A 22,577-nucleotide genomic window follows, 5' to 3' on the forward strand; every position below is an offset into this window, starting at 1 on the left:
TCGTATTTCGCGACCACCTTGTCATGGACATGCATGCTGTACGTACATGCATATGTGACGAGTGGCGGCAGGGATGCACTGCGAATTTTGAGGAAACTATCAACTGACAGACAAATTTAACCTTTGACCTGTAACCTCGAATAACTCATTTGTGAGACCAACACTACATTTAATATGCGGACCTTAGAAGATTTAATCCTGCAGCTCTTCCAAATCCAAGCAGTGAAGTTTGGATCTTTTACTCTGAAGAGTGGTATACAATCTCCCGTCTATTTTGACCTTCGCGTTATCGTTTCATATCCTGGCTTAATGGTATATGCTTATTATGACTTCTGCAGACTGATCACATGTTCAGATGTAGCTGCAACATTGTTGCGCTACGGTGAGGCGGTCGGTGATTTTTGGTTTTTGCGACTTCGCTCACCAGTAGCGTTACAATGCCGACGGCCCTGTGTAGTATAAAATAAGCGCATCCCGCTGGACTAGGCGTGTTGATGTGAAATGCATATTTACTGCATTTTGTCTTACCGATTTATCACTACTGAAGACTAAACACTACATACTACACCATAACCTTGACCGTGTCGTTTATGGAGTTTGCAATTTGTTCAAACACGTCGATCGCTTTCCGAAAACATTTCTGGGAGCAGCCATTACCAACTTCCGGTAATTGCGGCTCCCAGAAACACGGATGCCCCACGCTCAATGTTTATGGAACGTTGAACAAATTCGAAACCCCATAAACGACAAGGTATAAGGGTAGTATAATGTTTAGTCTTCTGTAGTGATAAATCGGTACGACCAAATGCAGTAAATATGTAGCATTTCACATCAACATGCTTAGTCCAGTGGGATGCGCTTATTTTATACTCCACAGGGCCATCGGCATTGTAGTGCTACTGGTGAGCGAAGTCGCAAAAACCAAAAATCACCGTCCGCCTCACCGTAGCGCTACAATTTTGCAGCTAGATCAGATGATGCAGTCAGGTAGAATGTAGTCAATCACTCACACGCATCACAGTTCTCAATTAAAGGGAGGGGTCGTCGGAACTGCACCTGTGCGAGTCTCTTGTTTGCGAGCAATGTATTTCACGCACGACATTACATGCATCACATCAACATAGCTACAACCATGGAGGTACCAAAAGACCTTCATGCTACTACATTATATGAATTTTACGATGTACATTATCAGGATTATGACAAAGATGTTTTAACTTTCACTGATAGCCATTATACCTTGGATACAGTGTTGGTACGCTGTATGTATTCCATACAACAAGCGCAGTTCCGACGACTCCTCCCTTTGAACCCCATCAGTTGGTTGTCATGGAAACCTTGTTCGTACAATCGAAAACAGGATAGTTTTGATTTGATTTCATTTTTGAACCAGTATTATGGCAATGGCTTGCTTGACCCTTGAGTTAAATGTTTAAAATCTGCATTGAATGTCATGTTCATGTCGGGGGAAGGTGCATGGTACCACCATCATTGGCTGGTACACTGAGTCTTCCCATACACTGTGGAATTCCCTTCTGTTAGATAGGAGCACCCTCTGTTCAGGTAGAAAAATAGCTGCTTCACTTTGATGTACTTGACATAGAAGTCAAACAAGTAAAGCCTGGAAACGGCTTCAATTTTGGTCAGCCCTATCGCAGCGGCACATAATAATAATAATAATAATGGGTTCATATATAGCGCACATATCCACAAGTACATGTGCTCAAGACGCTTTACAATTATTATTACCCCTGGTCACTGGACCTAATATGATACCACTCCCTGGGGAGCAAACAACCGCTCACATGTGCAGCCAATAAGCGCAGCAGAGCTAAACGCACACATTATAACCACTGTCCTACCAGGTACCCATCACTCCTGGGTGGGGAGAAGCAGTGAGGAATAAAGTGCCTTGCTCAAGGACACAACACCATGGCCTTGCTGGGGCTCGAACTCACCATCCTGTGATCGTGAGTCCACTGCTCTAGCCACTGGCCCATGATGCCTCCACTTGTGGCGTCTATCGAACGCGCTTGGGTCAAGGGTCACTGCCACAGTGCCAGCACTGTGGTGGTGACCCTTGACCTGAGCGCGTTCGATAGATGCCACAAGTGCCGCTGCAATATCACAGTTAGGTCAGGCCAAAAAAAATTGTGTTGTTCCGATAACCCAACCTACCCTATTTTTTACCTGCCAACCCTAAACTTTTTAGATCTATGTAAACACAGAAGTAAAAAAAAGAAAGAAAAAAACCCATAAATCACACGTTCGTTACCTCGCATTTAATTTTTGCTTGAACAAGGATGTATTTTATGTCTTTATACTTTTATATGTAGGATATATTTTTCTAGAAATGTGGCCAGTGTTTGATTGCCCTGAACCCCTAAAAACTGCATATTCAAAAATGAAAATATTTTGAACAAATCCCTACCTACCCTGATTTTGAAAACCATGTAATGGGAACAGCACAATTTATTTATTTTGGGCTCAGCAAAGCAAAGTACTCTGGAGGAATATAGGTAGAGGTATCCAGAAAAACACAAGCTGTGCATCAGTAGAAGGTAACAAAGTTGATTATGATAATCATTTGCAAAATAAACGCCCCAACAAAGCAAACACAAATATTGCCCTGCTCCTTTAACACTGAGATGGTTAGTATATATGAGGGCAACAGCAAAGCAGGTACAATCTATCTCTAGGACTACTGAATATAGGGCCACTCCATTCTGTTGAATTTTGCTCAATCTGCTTGAAGGGCATAGGTTTGTGTTAGGAATTTGACCTTGATACTGGTACCTTTTAAAACTTGGTGAATTTGAGTTTACTGTTGACTGCACATGGTGGGGTGCATTTTCTTTCAAACATTTATGTTGATGAATCATAATACAGCACTAGTATACATCCACATGTGATATAAGAACGACTAACCTGGTCTTTAGATGGTGTATTTCGCAGGATGGAAAAGTAATTTTGGGTATTATAATTCTGTAAAAGTTTGTAACCTGCATTGAACCAACTCTTCCTGCATCTGTCATGCAATATTGACAAAATGCAAGATTATATTCTATTGAATCCTTTATGTGACAGATATAAGCAAAGACAATGATCATTCCTCTGTCATGAATGGCTTCCAGGTTCTGTGTTCTGTGTTCTAGTAAGCAAAAAAGGGAATTGAGTTAGGACTCTATCAGGGAGATGCAATTGCTTCAGATTAATCGACACATTTACACCAGGATCAAAGTGACGTAGGGTGTGGCTATAGAAAAGACTGCATTAATATTTATAATTATTTTCCATGATTCAATCATTTTCTGTGAATCAATAGCCAAATTATTGCTATTTGGTCATCGAAACACTGAAAATAATTCAAAAACAGATACTTTCACACTATCTGCACAATTTTGTCAACACACACATTTATATTTTGTCAACACATATACCGTATGTATGGAATGCACTGTTATTGGTTACATTTGAATTGTACTCCGGACTAAAATTCACTTTTTGACAAAAATAATACAGTGTACACATGCATAGGCTGATTTGTTGTGCTGATTGCTGTGTATATCAACATTCTTTTGGAAGTAAAACAAGAAACTGCGGTTAAAATTAAGAACAGAAATAGAGGAAAATATCATCAAAAGTTCCAGTTACAGGCCCTTGAGACAATGACCTCATTTCATCCATTGTTCTAGACATAACTTCCTTTCATCCATTATTCTGGATAATTTTACATCCTAGATTACTGAAGAACTGGGATTTATTTACTACACTGTTCTATGATTATCTGGCCCCTTACTCTATTCATGGGAGAAACTATGACATGAATCTGCAGGAATGTGATGATGGAATTTCTGCACAATTTTATCAAAATTAGACCAGCAGTTTTTCACAGAACATTTACCATTTCTATTTCTACCAATATGTCTATGCACAATAAGAAATCAATCAACTAGAACTATTCAGTGTAATCTTTATTTTAGGTGCATGCATGGCGGAAGCAGCAAACTCCATGATCCATGGCATCCTAATTGAAATTTGTTCATGTTCAAGTAAAAATTGTTATTTTAATGGTCCACATTCTCACTATCATGTAGAATGAAGTTGCTGAGTTTCTATGGGATACTGTTGCAAAAACAGATGCTGAATTTCAAAGAATATGTGGAGTGCCATACACTGCGTTGCCATTGGCAACCCTGATGTCTGCAAAGCATAATGTCCCAATGTTGATAAGACGGAAAGAAGCAAAAGACTATGGGACAAAGAAAATGATTGAAGGTAGTTTTGAAAATGGTGAAAAGTGTTTAGTTGTCGAAGATGTTGTCACTAGTGGATCAAGTGTTATGGAAACTGTACAGGTAATTTAATGTCAGCCATTAATTCATATCATCTTGTGACAACATTAGCTTGTAACTCCTGTCAGCCTTCACTTCATATCAGCCTATTATTACTATTATTATTAATCTTTATTTAAACTTGATAACTCCATAGGTGAAACATCTCTTTTCATGGAGGTTGAATAGACAAAAGAAAATCATATAACAGCACCAGCTTGAAAACAAAAAAAAAACACAAGTACAAATATAAAAAAAAACTACAAAGCCTATAAGTGTAACTTACATAAAACCATAGTTTGTATCAACCTGTTACACACAGCAGCCTTTAGTTCACATAATCCTGTAATGGACATCAGGATAAATTTTCATATCAGCCTGTATTTTGTCTCAGCATGTAGTTAATATCAGCCTGTAGCTCAAATCAATCTGCAGTTAACATCAACCTATAGCTGACATCATCCCATACATGAAGTTCACATCAGCCAGTAATTGACATCAGGATATATTTCATGTCAGCTTGTAACTGACAGCCTGATTTCTTATCAGTCTGTAGTTCAAATCAACCGACAGTTCATGTCAGTCAATAGTTCATATCAGCCTATAACTGATATCAGGATATATTTTATATCAGCCTGTAGTTCATATGAGCCAGTAGTTCATATCAACCTGTAGTTCAAATCAGCCTGTAGTTCAAATCAGCCTGTAGTTCATATCAGCCTGTAGCTCAAATCAGTCTGTAGCTCAAATCAGCCTGTAGCTCAAATCAGCCTGTAGCTCAAATCAGCCTGTAGCTCATATCAGCCTGTAGTTCATATCAGCCTGTAGTTCATATCAGCCTGTACTTCATATCAGCCTGTACTTCATATCAGCCTGTAGCTCAAATCAGCCTGTAGTTCATATCAGCCTGTACTTCATATCAGCCTGTAGCTCAAATCAGTCTTTAGTTCAAATCAGCCTGTAGTTCATATCAGCCTGTAGCTGAAATGATCCTCTAGCTCAAATCAGCCTGTAGCTCAAATCAGCCTGTAGCTCAAATCAGCCTGTAGTTCATATCAGCCTGTAGCTCAAATCAGCCTGTAGCTCAAATCAGCCTGTAGTTCATATCAGCCTGTACTTCATATCAGCCTGTAGCTCAAATCAGCCTGTAGGTCATATCAGCCTGTAGTTCATATCAGCCTGTAGCTCAAATCAGTCTTTAGTTCAAATCAGCCTGTAGTTCATATCAGCCTGTAGCTGAAATCATCCTCTAGCTCAAATCAGCCTGTAGTTCATATCAGCCTGTAGTTCATATCAGCCTGTAGTTCATATCAGCCTGTAGCTCAAATCAGTCTTTAGTTCAAATCAGCCTGTAGTTCATATCAGCCTGTAGCTGAAATCATCCTCTAGCTCAAATCAGCCTGTAGTTCATATCAGCCTGTAGTTCATATCAGCCTGTAGTTCATATCAGCCTGTAGCTCAAATCAGTCTTTAGTTCAAATCAGCCTGTAGCTCAAATCAGCCTGTAGCTCAAATCAGCCTGTAGCTCAAATCAGCCTGTAGTTCATATCAGCCTGTAGTTCATATCAGCCTGTAGTTCATATCAGCCTGTAGCTGAAATGATCCTCTAGCTCAAATCAGCCTGTAGTTCATATCAACCAATGGCTGACATCATCCTAGACATGAAGTTCACATCAGCTAAAGTATACATTTACATCTTTCCTTATGTCAGCCTTTAGCTACATCCATCCCAATGGCATACTGTGTGCTATTGATTTTAAATTTGTCAAATATGTCCATCATTCTTGTCGTATAGTCTCTGGCCGGAGTTGGTATCAATGTGACAGATGCGGTTGTTTTGTTGGATCGACAACAAGGTGGTAAGCAGAGACTTGAACAAAAAGGAATCAAATTACACTGGTAAGTCATTAATATGCTAATACATCAAGTTTGGCATTGATTGGTTCATAGATGCATGAATAGACCTTTTCCTCATTTAACCAGAAGTTATGTTAGCATATCATTAGCATGGTTAATTTGACCTCATTCCGCGGCAGAAGTCGCCCTGACATTGTAAACATCCTAGATGTCCAATGGCTAGCTGTGACCACACGACAGAAATCGGCGTTCTTCAGAAGACTGTAAAAAAACTAAAGGAAATTCTTAAATCTGAAGACGTAAGGTTGACGGCAACAAACATGACCTCATCATGAGGGTATTATAGGCCATAGGTTAGACATAGACAGTAGGATCGGATGGGCGATCAGCATCAGCTTCGGAAGAAGACGGTCATGAAACAGAAACAAATTTAGAATTGAACATCTAGCCACATGTTGCTGCTGGTCAAGCCATGATTTTCCTATAAAATTTCTGGAAATACAAAATGAATTCTCAGTCTGACTGCCTTTTTTTAAATTCCTAACCACTTGAAATCAAGCCATTCGTCCATAAAACACTATCTCATGTGGCCATGTCCGAGCTGTGTCATTATAAATGCTTGTAGTAGAGCCACTTTGTTTGGATGTTTTCTATTGGTGTAAAATTTTCAATATGTGGAGTTTTGGTAATCATTGACACAGTGTTTTAGAACCAAGTCGACATCTTATTTGGCTAAAGCTAGGAGGGTCTCTTTGTGGCTTTCATGGTTCCACTACCACAGAAAAGATATCAATTATCATGGACTGCAGCTAAGAGCCAGTCTTGGTGCCAGCAAGACAGGAACGGAGGGTTGAAATTTGTTCTTACTTGTTACGAATTGGCACTCAAAAATAGACCCATTTTATACCCTGGTTTACAGTTCAATTAACACCTCAATTTTAGACCAAGTTGCTGAAATACCCAACCTGGGTGGCAAGTACATATACATACTGGCAAGTAAATGTGGTCATCAAAGTGAAGCAGATCGACATGATGCAGATAACACAATTGGCCGCTTTTATTTTGTCTGATATTAGAAATGGCAGTTTTACAAGCTGTATGACCTAAACTTAACATAATTAGAGTGATGACTTTCTCGCTCGCCTTAAAGGGGCTAGTATTTCCATGAAACGGCAAAAATCATCCAGAAATACAGAAGTAGACTTAACAAACAATAACCCTTTCGATGAAGTTCTAGAGGCTTGACTTTGACTGCAGCGGAACCAGGTCAAACTTCCGACGTGCACATAATTACGCATGCACAAGCAAACTGCAAACTTCCGGTGACATTGAGGAAAGAGTCTATTGATTTGACTGTGTTTCCTATGGCTTCTGAAATTTTTTAGTAAATTTACGAATTGGGTATTGAAACTTTTAGTAAATTTTGAAATTCATAAGTAAACTTAACCGTTCGAATACGGAATATCATTCAATCAAATTCAAATAAAGTACAACATGTGCTTAGACAGAACTATTTTGAGGTTTAGGGGCCTTCAGCTCTCAATCAACTATCTGCTTCCTTGCATTCGTATATGTACGAATAAACAATGAAAAAAATTAGTAAATCATCTAAAAAATTAGTAATTTTACGAATTTGAGAGTGGCAGAGGAAACACAGTTTGATATCTATCTATCGATAGGTTACACACACACACACATACACTCACACACACACACACACACACACACACATATATTTCAGGTTCAAGATCACATGGAGCCAAATGCTCAATACCAAAGCAGCACTAGATGAACTACTATTTTTACAAGTATAAACCTGTTTACATTCCCACTACAAATGTTTTGTACAGTCAACAAGGCAGGCTACACTCTACAAAGGGTTGTGTTAAAGGTAGGGAATCAATCCCAGGGATCGAGTTTGTTCTAGTCTGTAAGAGGATTATGAAGGTGTCATAGCCTTTTGTTTTCCATTTAAATTGTAATCTAGTGAGTAAATTTCCTGGCAAGACAATCTGACGCTTGAACCATGCCTTTTATACAACCACTTGACGAATGTTAAAGGCCTGTGTTTGCAATAGACTGTCTCATCAGAAAATTTACTTACTAGATTACAATTTCAATGGAAAACAAAAGGCTGTCACACCTCCATAATCTTCTCATGTACTAGAACAAAGGTGATCCCAGGGATCGCCAAAAGTGCCTTTAAACATAACCATTTGTCAAGTGCAGCCAGCCTTGTTGACTGTGGTACAAAACAAGGCTGGATATAGTCAACTATAGTTGACTATAGTTGACTATAGTCAACAAGGCTGACTGCACTCATCAAGTGGTTATGTTAATCACAACCACTTGACGAGTGCAGCCAGCCTTGTTGACTTTACAAAACAAATTTGTAGTGGGAATGTAAACACTAATGAAGTTCAAGGCATGAACTTGCATATGTTATCTTGAAAATGGATCCTTGACAATAGCCTTGTGTTTAACACTTTTGACACTTGCTAGAATTGTAATGGAAATTTGCATATATTAGGCTGATGGTTTCGCCCATTTTGATGATGTCATGCTTTATTGCTGGCAGAACATGAGTATACTGTGACCTTAATGTCAGAAAGGTCAAAAGACAACCATAAAGCTGTCTTTTGAAACTTGAAAAAAATTTAATTTGTATTTTTAGTGTCAGCGGCATGTCAGACATCCTGAAAATATTGGAGAAACACAACAAGCTAGATAGTAATACTGTTGAAAAAGTTCATCAGTTCATTGCAGACAATACATTCCAAATTGATGTCACTGAAGATCAAGAAGAGAAAGGCAGTAAACAGGTAAATTACCCATGATTCAATTTTCAATCTTAAAGTGTTTCAATACGGCTGTTTCATTCTAAACTTTTTGCAAGCTAGAAAATGTTTATGCAATCATTCGTCTGGCTTGCCAAAGCCAGAACCTTCCGTCGACCATTGCATGAAGTTGGCCATATTTTGTCCAGTGCACTAAGTGGGCCACAAAGAGTGAAACATCAGGATGCCAGATCTGGCAGGAACATGCAAGAAAAGATATGTTAAGGAATGCAAAGACATCAACATTTCATACTTCTTATGCTAATGAGCATTAATTTGGATGCTGTATGCATGTTAGGATATTTAACCTTGTAGATTGTAATCTCCAAAAGAAAAGGCATTGATTAAATTCTTTTTCAGATGTTAGACTTGTGTCAACCAATTGTGAAACAATTATTGAAAAATGTCTTTCAAGATATCACCTATTTATGGCTTCCAATTTTAATGTGCAGCTTTCGAATTCCTAGGATTTTTTCACATTTATTTGTTCTGAGTTACTGAAATCACCAATACATGTAGTTTGACTTTGCCCAAGAGGGATATTCAGAACTTGTACCTTCTAATACAACCAAGGTTCAGTCGTAAATACCGACCAGTGTGAATCTTACATTGTTAGTTACAGATGGAGGTTATATTAATATCAGTAAATTGTGATCAAAAACATGGGAGCCCAGTGTAATTGACACTGCCTTTTTTGTATCAGACTTTACGTTATCATGACAGGGCTGCACTATGTTCTCATCCGGTTGCCAAGCAACTGTTGAATATAATGGAGAGCAAACAAACCAACCTGTGTTTTTCTGCAGATGTTACAAAGTGTGAAGAAGTACTGCAGGTAAGTCCAATTTATTTCATTAATTTAGATAACTATTCACTGACCCCTTTGTGTGGAACCATGCCCAAATTTTGTTGAAGCAAAGCTCTGTTTATTTCTACATTTGTTCAATAGTAATCTTTGGCAATACCGTAATGTTGTACTTCAGTGGTGTACACATTTCAACATACATGTACATGAACACCACTGTGTTTATCTCTTTAAAAAGTCAAGTAATCTATTAAACCTAGATATGTGAACATCTTGGTTATTTTAGTTTTCATGAGCATTTGCCGCTGCTAAAAAAATAATCAGAACAAACCAGAGTCAGACACTCTTAAGAATATACACTTTCTGATCAATGAATTATGTGAGAACATCACAATTGTCAAGTCACTTTATATGTATATAACCATTTCAACGTCCATGACATGCTATGATACTACTTTTGGTACTTTTCACTTTTACATGACTGTGTTGCAGTTTTTAAAATTTGTGGTGTTCTGATGAGTTTTCATGGCACTAGTTTGCAATCACACATTAATGATGATTAATAATCAATTTCATTGAAAGTAGTTCCTGCTACAATCCATGCCAATGGTCTAATCTAACAGCCTATGCTAACACTTCATCCTGACTATATATACTGAACGTCTGTGCTAATGGTCCATGCCAACAGTCTATACCAACAGTCTATGCGAATAGCATATGCTAAGGTCTATGCCAATGATTCTTGTCAATTTCTATACTAACAGTGAGGTATATAAGAGTGCCTTCAACAGCATACTCTGAGTTGCAAAACAGAGTCGGACTTGAACTCCGAGTACTCCAACTTGTGTACACCGAGTAAAACTGCTTACTCAGACATGTATATGCCGAGTATACGGCCTACTTGGACTTGAATGCACCAACTACATGGTCTACTTGGACTTGGATACGTTAAGTAACACTTGTTTATAGAAAAGCAGTGATGGAAAAGCACGAGAAAATCCTCAATTTTGTGATATAATGCGCAAACAGTGAATGCAAAACTTTCATTCAGCTCTGATCTCTGTGTCTTGTACAACACACTCAAGTCATTGTCGGGTGTAGCAAATTATAAATTTGTCTTTCCTTTTTATCACAACTGGAAGTTGTGATATAGAGGTGGTTTCAACCGGTGTTTGATGTCGTCCATTTCCGTAAACGACAAAAAGTCAAAAACTGCTGAACAGACTGCGTTGATATTTGATACCGATACATAGACTGGTTCCAAGGTTCCAATTCCGAAAAATGGAGCCAAACGGAGCGCCGGTTAGATAGTTTTGGGAAATTTCTAACCCCCCTTTTTATCTAATTGATTTTAGGGGTCTTTCATATATGTAGTTTTGGAATGTACACCAATCCTGCATTGTGGACTGTTTTATGATTTGTTGAACAGAAATGAGGTTTTGATGAATGTTAGAAATATGCAGGATGGCTGATTCGAAGTATAAGAGATTTCTATGGTCTTTTGGGCATCAAAAGCATTAAAAAAAACATATTTCATAGTTTAGATTCTCGCTTTTGAGATGACCCTAGGCATTTGTTAAGTAAATATCCTGGAGTCAATATACAGACTTTGACATTCCAGAGATTAAGTATCCACAACCTCACATGTTACAGTCTTTCACTACAATGGTATGGCCCAAACCAATTGTTATCAATGGAGAGTGTGGACCTGTCTACAGGAAATTGGGGTGAACAGGTTAGACAATGACGTTACAAGTTGTAGGTTAGTTATCAAGGTAGCACCAGCATAGAGTCCTGAGCATCTGTCCATGTGTTCTCACAGCAAATTACAGGGAAAAAAATTATTTGAGAAGTTTCTCTCCTTTAAATAGAAGTATATTACAATTTAAACCTGTCATGGATAGATTGCTCTCAAATGATCTGAAACACAGTTATTGCCCATTAGCAACAAATCCATAGCAAGATTTATGTAAAGTTCATGAACTTACACAAGGTATTAGACAAAAGATGACCATGACTTTGCTACTTTTCAACATTTATTTCAATCAGATTTCCCCAGCTTAAGTGTATAATTTTGTAATCTTAATTACTGTCAACTTAGCTTTACTAACTTATTCATACCTCATTATTCTTACACTACTGTTATACCTTATAACTACAAAATTTCAAGAGATGCATATATGATTGTCACTTAACAAACAATTTACAAATATGTCTTCTGCTTTTTCTCCATATACATATACATGTCTCTTTTCTCATAAAAATGAGCTTAAAATCGCAATGTGAAAAATAGTCTTTCAGCTATATGTTGCTCATTGACTTCGTGGTCTGTCTAATTCACAGTGAGTGTGGTTGTTGATAAATGCCGATAATACTAGGCGGTCATTATGTCCAAGCGCCATTGGCGGTATTTTTTAACATAATGACCATAGGTCATTATCACATCTGGAAGTTGTGATATAGGGTTAGCTTCAACCGGTGGTGGACAGTGTCCATTTTCCGTAAACGACAAAAAGTCAAAAACTGCTGAACAGACTGCATTGATATTTGGTAGAGATATTCAGACTAATTCCAAGGTTCCGATTCAGAAAAATGGAGCCAAACGGAGCAGCAGTTAGATAGTTTTGGGAAATTTCTAACCCCCCTTTAACTAATTGATTTTAGGGGTCTTTCATATATGTAGTTTTGGAATGTACACCAATCCTGCATTGTGGACTATTTAATGAGTTGTGGAACAGAAATGAGGTTTTGATGAATGTTACAAATATGCAGGATGGCTGATTCAAAGTATCAGAGATTTTCATGCGCTTTTGGTAATAAAATTGATAAAAAACAACATATTTAATGTTTTAGATTTCTCACATTTGTTATGACCCTTAAGGTGGTTGGAAAGGCTATTTTTGCACCAATTCTTTTCTCAGAGTTAATGTCAAGTTTCAAGTGTTAGAATCAAGATATTTAGTTCAAATTTTCAGGATAACTCCCTTAGTTAATATTTTCTCCAAAGAATAAAAAAATTGTATATTTGCAGCCATGATTTTGAAATATGACACCAGTAAATATTAAAATTTAATTTTTCATATTTTTTTTACATATTTGAATATAATAATAATTGGATAGTATTAATATTACCAAATTAGTTATAAATATGTTGACACTATTTATTGTAAGATTTGTACGGCAGGATTTGTAAATAAAATTTGCTTTTATGATTTTACATGGGTTTATATATCAAAAATTTATTAAAAATTCTTTCAAATTTCAAAATGTGAATTTTCAAAAAGTACTTCAAATACAGGAAAATTGTGCCGTACAAATCTTATCTGTAACCTTGTTAATAGGCTGTAAAAATTCCATGTCCATATCTCATTTCAAAGTTGGATTAAATTGGTATAAAATTATGTAGGAAAACTGTTATTCTGTCAAAAATGTTGAAAACAAGCCATATTTGCACCCCTCTTTTGAAGTCATAGAGCAGTTTTGTTTTGTTAATCTCACTTTTGACACCTCTTTGACACTCAAAGAATCTAAAAATGCATTTACAATAGCAGTCACTCACTCTGAATGCCAGCACTGCCTTGTCAAACTTTCCTGAAAAACAGCAAATAATGACTTTCCCTTTTCAAACATTTTATTAAAAGCTAGGGGACCTCTACCATAGTTAATACACTAAGGACTCCCCAACTTCTTCTTATTTGGTCAGTTTTTCAGAAGTTTTAACAGGCTATAACTCTGCAATGCCTTTGTGCCCAAATGTCTAGTTTTTTTTATTCCACAGAGAATGTTGACTACTTTTATGTTTTAATAGTTTTGTTGAAATTTATAACTGATGCTCTAGCCTTTCCAACCACCTTAACATTACAGACTTGATGACATAACTAGCTGCTGGACCTGTTTACTGGCGCATTGATTTAAAGACAAAGATCGTTTTATTTTGTAATAAGGACGTGTGATTTCGTAAAACATAGTCTATTAGCCTGGAAATGTGATTTTTGCGAATATTGCTTACCCCACTGACAAACAGTGTGGTTTGAAAATGGCTGGAATTCGCTACTTCGGGACTTTGTTTTCTGTGTGGATTTACTGACAAACTCCAAACCCGCAGCACCTACCCATTCAGTATTTCATGTACAGGTGCACCCAGAGATAGAGTAGTTTCACAATGTGCCAGTTGTGATCAAGTGCCATTGGCGCTATTTTTGTTAAACACAGACCTTTTTTATTATTGGATTAGATCCTAATTTGATCTTGCACCTACTCTATTAATGAGCTATTACCAGATGACTTCAATTGGGCACAAGAATGTTTCATAACTGTTAGTCATCAAAACGTAGACGCGATTTTTAAATAACCTCACCTGTGATGTCATGCTGTTGATTTTAGATCATTTAATATTCTAACGTGGCTGGGCCATGATAGACTTACCTAAACTTTGTAGGTATATTTATGTCTTGATAAAATAATTAGACTAATAATCTTTTAATTAAACTTAGCACAGTTTGCTTGTCTATGGTATGAGTCCAGTAACCACTTGAGATATTGAATGACCTGACCTGACCTGTGATGTCATGTCATTGATTTTAATAATGGAACAATTAAGCGATATCTAACTCAGTAACTGGCTGGGCTTGCCTCAAGTTTACAGGCTTTACATGTCAATGTTATGTCTCAATGATATTCAGAGGAATGCATGGAGTGTTCCGACAATACTCCTGATAACTCAGGACAACTGAAATCCTCCTAAAAATTTTGCTGCCATGGCAGCAGCTTTCTTCTGCTTGTTTACATATTGTGCAACAGATTACTAGACATAGTGAAAATAAAATACTTTTCTGCTATAAGAGCAGATTTTTTTGATGTATTGAGCAGTAAACTTTGTTTCTAAAGATCGGGTCTTGCTTGGTTCTTATGCATTTATAGGTACATATTACCAGCCTGATATTACTCAGTGTATACAAGTCCAAGTAAGCAGTTATACTTGGCATATGCAAGTCTGACTCAGTTTTGGAAATCAGAGTGTATGGTTTGAGATACTTCTATATACCAACAATCTATGCAAACAATGCATGCCATGTCTATGCTATCAGTCCATGCAAACAGTCTATGCTAACAGTCAATGCTAACAGTCTATGCTAAAAGTCTATGCCAATGGTATATAACAACTCCTGTGGAAGATACAAATCTACTGTTTTATGTTTTCAGTCACAAATGTCAATGCAAATTTAATCTACGGTACGTCAAACAAATTTTCTCCTTTTAAACCATTCTACAGCTGGCAGACCTTATTGGTGAAAATATTTGTATTCTTAAAACCCACGTTGATATTTTGGAAGATTTTCATGAAGGCTTTATCAAATTGCTTCAGCAATTGGCAGAGAAACACAACTTTCTGATTTTTGAAGATAGGTAAGCAATGACTACTGAGACAGGTAAGCCCATTGCACAGAGTATACAGCCTTGTATGGATGACAGCTCAATGAGAGATGTGTTGGACAAGTCACTGGCAAGTCCAATATGTTACTTACTGAGCCAAGTACTCCAACTGTCCAACGTGTGTATACTGAGTAAAACTGCATACTCGGACTTGTATATGCCGAGTGTACAGCCTACTTGGACTTGAATATGCCAACTACATGGCCTACTCGGATATGAATGTGCTGAGTAACACTTGTTTATAGAAAAGTTATCGGGCATCATGTAAACTGTGCGTATGAAGAGCTTTCTATCCTTCAAAGTCACCACAAGCCCAATGATCCAATGTTTCTGTTAACGCAAAATCCTGCGTATTTTACGCAAAATTGTTCTGAAATACGCAAAAAAGATCATGACTGCGTAAACTAATACGCATTGAGAAATGCCGCCCCATGATACGGACGTACTTGGCCCACACTACATTGCCTGAATGTGGTTCAATGCAGGACAAAAATAGAACATATGCACCTGCTTGCAAGTGCATGATATTGCAACATTTCAGACTTTAGCAGACCGCAACTCTTTATGCAACATTGTATTTCATCATCACAAAGCATCATGTCAATCATTTCTGTACAGACAATGACACTACAGATACAAAAAATTAGAGAATCGATTGAGTCTACCTTGTCGGTAACACAATAGAGTTAATGGTCATTACGTCGTATGTTGTTTTGAAAGTGTTCACGGGTGACGATTTAGACTCTGTCGGGATACATTCTTGAGAGGTTCCGCTGGACTTTGATCAGTATCTGCTTTCTGTTTGCCCTTTGAAAACACTAATTTCGTAGTCAGAAAGTATTTTCTTTGAACATAAAGTCATAGGCTGCTCAATAATCATATACGAGACATTCATTGCAGCATTGCAAGCGTTCAGCTACATATACTTTGAACCCCCCCAGGTTAATGTTTTTTGTTAATAGAGCATGCGCATTAAAAGAAACCCCTCCAAAGTTCTACAGAAAAGGCTTGCCAACTCACATCGATACCGATTGCTACCATACGCATTTTTGATACATCTTACGCAAATAAAAACCCAGTTGCGTAAAATCTTACACAAGTTTTGAAATTGTAACGGAAACCCTGATGATCACAAGCTGGTTTGAAGTTCAACACATCATATACAATTGAGACAAGGCAGTTTGGAGAAGGACATCTTTTTCAATGGTCTTGATTGAAAAGTATAATTTCTATCTCTCATGTATAACTTGATAATGATGACATTTACCGTGCACTTCACAAAAAACAATCTGTTTCAATTGATTCAAAATGCAATGGAAAACAAAGGTTTGCAAGGTGAGAATTATATACTATTGTTCTTTGAACAGTAGTTGTACCAACTCAAGAAATGCTAGTTTGCCCCTTTAACAATTAGGAGAGGTGATTTGTTGTATGAGATGACCTTACAATAATATCAGTGGCAGTTAAATCACTGAAACGGGATAAGATTATTGATGTAAAAATTACTGGAAGAAAGCTATCATATGACAACATACCTTATATGATCTGTTATAGAAAGTTTGCAGACATCGGCAACACCGTCAAACACCAGTACAGTAATGGTATATACAAGATAAGTGAATGGGCTGATATCACTAACGCACACACAGTACCAGGTGATGGAGTTGTTCGAGGACTTAAAGAAATTGGTCTTCCAAAGGAAAGAGGATGTTTACTGGTTGCAGAAATGAGTCCACAGGGAAACTTGGCGACAGGAAGTTATACAAAAGGTGGTTAGGAAATCCATATCTGTGACAGGCACACACAGCTGCTGTTGTCTGAATAATTTACAAGACTTGATTTGATTGACAGCGTGAAGGTCCAAATACAAAATGATAAATATAACATCCCATGCTCCATATAATTAGAGGTTATTACCCAATATCGCCTGTTCCTGTGTCGTGTCAGCATGAGTGTCATTTGTGCTGCGTCAGACACAAGACGAAGTCGAGTGTCTGACGCAGCACAAATGACACGAATGCTTGTACGACACAAGGAACAGGTGATATCTGGTAATAACAGATTTATCATATACCCATGCCCATAACTTTACCAATTGTACGAAAAACCTCAAAATTTGAGGCTTTACTTTATTACGCCTTGCGCATAAATATCGGAATATTTATGTGAACAGGCTTCATTCATAAAGTCTTCGATGAAGTCAACATCACGCGAGACATTGCTGCAAGTCCCAGACACCGGGACTCAAAAATCATCATACAGGAGGAACATTTTATTAAAGGTGCAATATGCTACTACAATTTTAACCGATCAAAAACTGTCCTCAGCTTTAAATCTATCATGATTGATCATGCTCGATCGTCGTGCGGCACAGAGCTTGCGCGGAAAGTGGCTGCCATTTTGTGTGTTCACCCTGAGAGTTGCCATGTCAACAGTCATCATGCGCGTGACATTGTTGTCACGCCACGCGCTCACTACCTGTTCGGGGTAGACTGTGCACAGTGCCGGCAATGTGCGAACGTCGGAATGTTTGCCAGAGCTTGGCCAAAATAATATGAGAACTTTAACAGGAAAATCATGGGAAAACATTACAAGACTCAACATGTTATTTCCGTATTTGTCAACCAGAAATACCCGCGTTCCTCCAAGCCCTTCAATTTTTTACGTCGGCGACATCGCTTCGCAGGCCAGGAGCGGCAGCCATTTTGTTTGTTTACGTTGTTTACCAACAAACTGCTAATGTAGTTCAGGAGAGCTCCAAAACCCATGACGTTTATCATGCATATGTCGACGTTCACTGTGAAATATCACGGCTGATATTTTACGGTGAATGTCACCAGGATGAAGCAATATGGGCATGGGTATATGATAAAACTCAGAAACACATGGCAACAACTGCAACTTTGAGGAGTCATTTTGAATCAATGTGCCACCATATGTATTTATAGATGTCATGAAAGGCTATGACTAAATTACTGTAATGCGTAAGTTACCCTCAAGAGACAGATGATAAAGTAAATCCCTATGTGTTGCCTTGAGCTTTTTGCCATTTTTGGTTCTACGGAATTAAGAATTTTTTCTGCCAGCTTTGTGGAGCTTCATGAGAAGCTTTGTAGTGTGACAGTCAGACTAGATCACAATGTGACTGTCACGACCAGCTTGTAGTGTTACAGCTAGACTAGCTTATAGTGTTACAGCCAGACTAGCTTGAAGTGTGACTGTCTTGCTGTGTGAAGGTCACGGCTAGGTTATAGTGTGGCAGTGCAACAGTCATGACTAGATTGTAGTGTGACAGTCCAATCGTCATAATTAGGTTGAAGTGTGAGTCATGACTGTCTAGGCTGCAGTGTTTAGTCACATCCAGCTTGCAGTTTGACAGTTGTTGCTAACTTGCAGTGCATGGTCACAGCTACATGTAGCTTGCACTTTGACAGTTATGGTTTGCTTGCAGTGTGACAGTTATGGTTTGCTTGCAGTGTGACAGTTATGGTTTGCTTGCTGTGTGACAGTAAGTTAGGTTTGCTTGCAGTGTGACAGTAAGTTAGGTTTGCTTGCAGTGTGACAGTAATGGTTTGCGTGCAGTGTGACAGTTATGGTTTGCTTGCAGTGTGACAGTTATGGTTTGCTTGCAGTGTGACAGTTATGGTTTGCTTGCAGTGTGACAGTAAGTTAGGTTTGCTTGCAGTGTGACAGTAAGTTAGGTTTGCTTGCAGTGTGACAGTAAGTTAGGTTTGCTTGCAGTGTGACAGTAATGGTTTGCTTGCAGTGAGACAGTTATGGTTTGCTTGCAGTGTGACAGTAAGTTTGGTTTGCTTGCAGTGTGACAGTAAGTTAGGTTTGCTTGCAGTGTGACAGTAATGGTTTGCTTGCAGTGTGACAGTAAGTTATGGTTTGCTTGCAGTGTGACAGTTATGGTTTGCGTGCAGTGTGACAGTAATGGTTTGCTTGCAGTGTGACAGTAATGGTTTGCTTGCAGTGTGACAGTAATGGTTTGCGTGCAGTGTGACAGTTATGGTTTGCTTGCAGTGTGACAGTTATGGTTTGCTTGCAGTGTGACAGTAATGGTTTGCTTGCAGTGTGACAGTTATGGTTTGCTTGCAGTGTGACAGTAATGGTTTGCTTGCAGTGTGACAGTAATGGTTTGCTTGCAGTGTGACAGTAATGGTTTGCTTGCAGTGTGACAGTAATGGTTTGCTTGCAGTGTGACAGTAATGGTTTGCTTGCAGTGTGACATTAATGGTTTGCGTGCAGTGTGACAGTTATGGTTTGCTTGCAGTGTGACAGTTACAGCTAACTTAGAATACAAGGATAAGTCTCGCGTTCACATTTGAATCACAGTTCATTGTTTGTCATGCGTTATACACATTTGTTTCTTGTGTTTATTTTAGCCTCCATCAAAATGGCTGAAGATAATGCTGACTATGTCATGGGATTTATCTGTACATCTCGACTTACAAAGGATCCAAGATTCATACATATGACACCAGGTAAGAAAACCAAGTCAGATTAGTCTTAATCCCTGAATGTTTAGTCTCTACAAAGTGCTCAGGCATAACTCTCTTTTTACAAAAGTTTATATTGTTCTCTGTGGCTTGACAACTATTATCATTTCAACTCCCATCAATGTAGTAAAGTGTAGCATTACATTGATGTATAATCACCAAAAAAATCCTGAAGTGGATATATTTACACAGTAGAAACTGATATTTTTACATAGTTCTGGCAGTCTGAATCCTTTGAGAAGACAGGAATTCTCTCACTTTTTTGTAAACTTCTCCTACAGCCACTTTATGTTTATCGTCAAAGATAAGGTTCTGCAAATTTGTAAATAAATTTAAGTTCACAGTCAGCTATGTTCATATGTAGAAAGTGCATGCTTCTCAGCCAGTTCAGTTGCACAACAGTAAAAGCCAAGCCCCCAAGGTCACATACGGAAACTCTAAATTTTCTAGATCCGTACATATTTGTTGATGTCAATATATACCGGTAATAGCAACAGTTACTGTGATGCTCAGTGAAGATACCATCAGAAATGATATTTTTCATGAGTATTGTCATCATTTAATTCTAGGTGTTCAATTATCAAGTGGAAGTGACTCCCTAGGTCAGCAGTATTTAACTCCAGAAGAAGTCATAACAAAAAGAGGAAATGACATCATTATAGTTGGCAGAGGAATTTATAAGGTTTGTCTGTCATTTCTTTGTAGTTACCTAGAGTTTTAGCTCCAATGCAGCAATGAAAGCTATTGTAATGAGTGTCTGTAATGAGTGTCTGTGTCTTCGTTAAATGTATGTATGTGTGTATGTATGTTTTCAAGTGTGTATAAATGCATTTATGTATGTTTTCAAGTGTGTATAAATGCATTTATGTATGTACAGATGTACTATACTGTATTTATCCAAGCATAACTGCCCAATTTCCCTATTTTTAGAGGGGGTGGAGTGGTTGAAAATGCTGTACATCCAGATACAGGGCCTACCTTAGTTTAGGTCAAATGAGGAATTCAGAAATCAACAAAAGTGTGACTTGAACAAGCATATGAGTGAAATTGTGGCCACTGGACCAACTATGAATTTGGAAGACATCTTCACTCAGCTGTGCTTCAAAGTGATTTCATCATAAGTATGGTAGTTGTGAAGAGTGTGTTTAAGTGTCAGGAAGGTGTAGTGAACTATTTTTAATGGGATAAAATACTCTGTGGATGAAAGATACCTATAAAAGATGTTAAAATATGCAACATTTATGTTCCTATTTAAGAACAACAATAAAAACTTTTTCTTTCCAGTATTTTCTGTGATCTTGTCTTGATATCATCGCCATATCCAATTTCTGTGATCTTGTCTTGATGTCACCGCCATATCCAATTTCTGTTCTTTGTCACAGCTTTTGTTTTTTTTTCTTGAAACATGCAATTTCATCATTTAAAGGAATTATTTGTTTTCATCTTTGAAGTATCTTGACATTTGAAGACAATAAAGTTCACTGCTATGTTGACACTGACCGTATGATCATGGAAATGTTGATTGTGTTGGGTTACATGCAACAAATACACATTGAGACTATGTTAGTTGAAGCCCATCAGCTTGGTACATGACGACTTTGGTCTAAATTTTCTCCTTTTTTCAAGAAAGAATTCAATCTATAATTTCAACAGACCATCATTGTTTATCAAGGTATTGTATAAGCAGTTTGATTTTGAAAACGAGTAAAGAATACTGAATAGGAGGGGCTTTTTTCCGTTGGAAGGATGAATCAAATCTTGTCAGTGTATTTTGTCTTCTAGTATTTCTTATTTGAAATAAATGGTATTTTAGAAGTCATTTAAGGTACAGAATGATGTTCAATAAATGTGCATAAACCAGGATGAATTAAATGTGTGTGGCTGAAAGCATTAAGTTGCATGATTACAAAAGCTTTCCCCCGTGTATTCCCAGTTTTATGTTGCCAAACCAGGGTTCTGAAATTGGATAGATATGTCATGTATGTTTGTGTTGATGTTTGTATCTATGGCTGGTCAAGTAGGAGCATGGTGCTTTTGTTGCTATTTTTGAAGGGAATGGTAAATTTCCATGTACAATTCTCAAAGCGTGTACTCCAAACTTCATTTACTTCAAACAATACTGTCATTTAAAAGAAATGAATATAAATAGTAAAAAAATTTGAGCTTGCAATATTAAATATGATGATTGAGCAGTTTGGTTTTTGTTTTTGTTTTTTTCTTTGAGCAGGCGGATGATCCATGTATGGCTGCTAAAACTTACCAAGAAGCTGGATACCAAGCCTACTTGAAGCAAAGTGTGGATTTTACAATCTAGTAAAACAATGCAAATATGAAAGCAATTCACTGCCATTAAGAAGTAAGAGTTGTGGAGATTGATCTGAACAAAGTTCAGTTAGTCTATTGTCACAGTGCTCTTCACAGACTTCATACGTTTTTTGAATTCTGTTTAATCAGTTTGTGATGATAAAAATGCAGTTTGCTTTGATCATAAAAATGAAATAAAGATGTCATGGCAACAGATTTATTGCTCTTTGTTTTTAGCTCACATTTGGTATACCAATGTGAGGTTATCCTATAAGCTGAATCAGTTCATTTGCATCCAATTTGCATGTACCGGTATGTATGTATGTATGTACGTATGTATGTACGTATGTATGTATGTCTTTCCACATCAAAAACACCTAAACCGCAGCACCTACTGTCTTAGTATTTGGTGTACAGGTGCACCTAGGGGTGGAGATGTGAATTTCTTCAAATGAACTTGCCAGTGTCAAAAATATGCAAATGAGGGGAAAAAAGGAAAAACCCT

The 22,577-nt window shown here is 37.6% G+C and overlaps 1 protein-coding gene across 1 annotated transcript; it reads left to right on the forward strand.

Annotated features, from left to right (window-relative positions):
- Nucleotides 1-117: 117 nt before the first annotated feature.
- Nucleotides 118-22,288, forward strand: LOC139116622 (uridine 5'-monophosphate synthase-like). Its single transcript, XM_070679607.1, has 10 exons — nt 118-312; nt 4,098-4,358; nt 6,130-6,233; nt 8,866-9,013; nt 9,732-9,863; nt 15,106-15,239; nt 16,821-17,035; nt 19,655-19,753; nt 20,338-20,450; nt 21,996-22,288. Exons 1-10 carry the CDS (start codon nt 175-177, stop codon nt 22,080-22,082), a joined length of 1,431 nt encoding a protein of 476 aa, XP_070535708.1. The 5' UTR covers nt 118-174; the 3' UTR covers nt 22,083-22,288.
- Nucleotides 22,289-22,577: the final 289 nt, after the last annotated feature.

Source organism: Ptychodera flava, chromosome 1 (assembly GCF_041260155.1).
Source record: "Ptychodera flava strain L36383 chromosome 1, AS_Pfla_20210202, whole genome shotgun sequence".
Lineage (NCBI taxonomy): Eukaryota > Metazoa > Hemichordata > Enteropneusta > Ptychoderidae > Ptychodera > Ptychodera flava.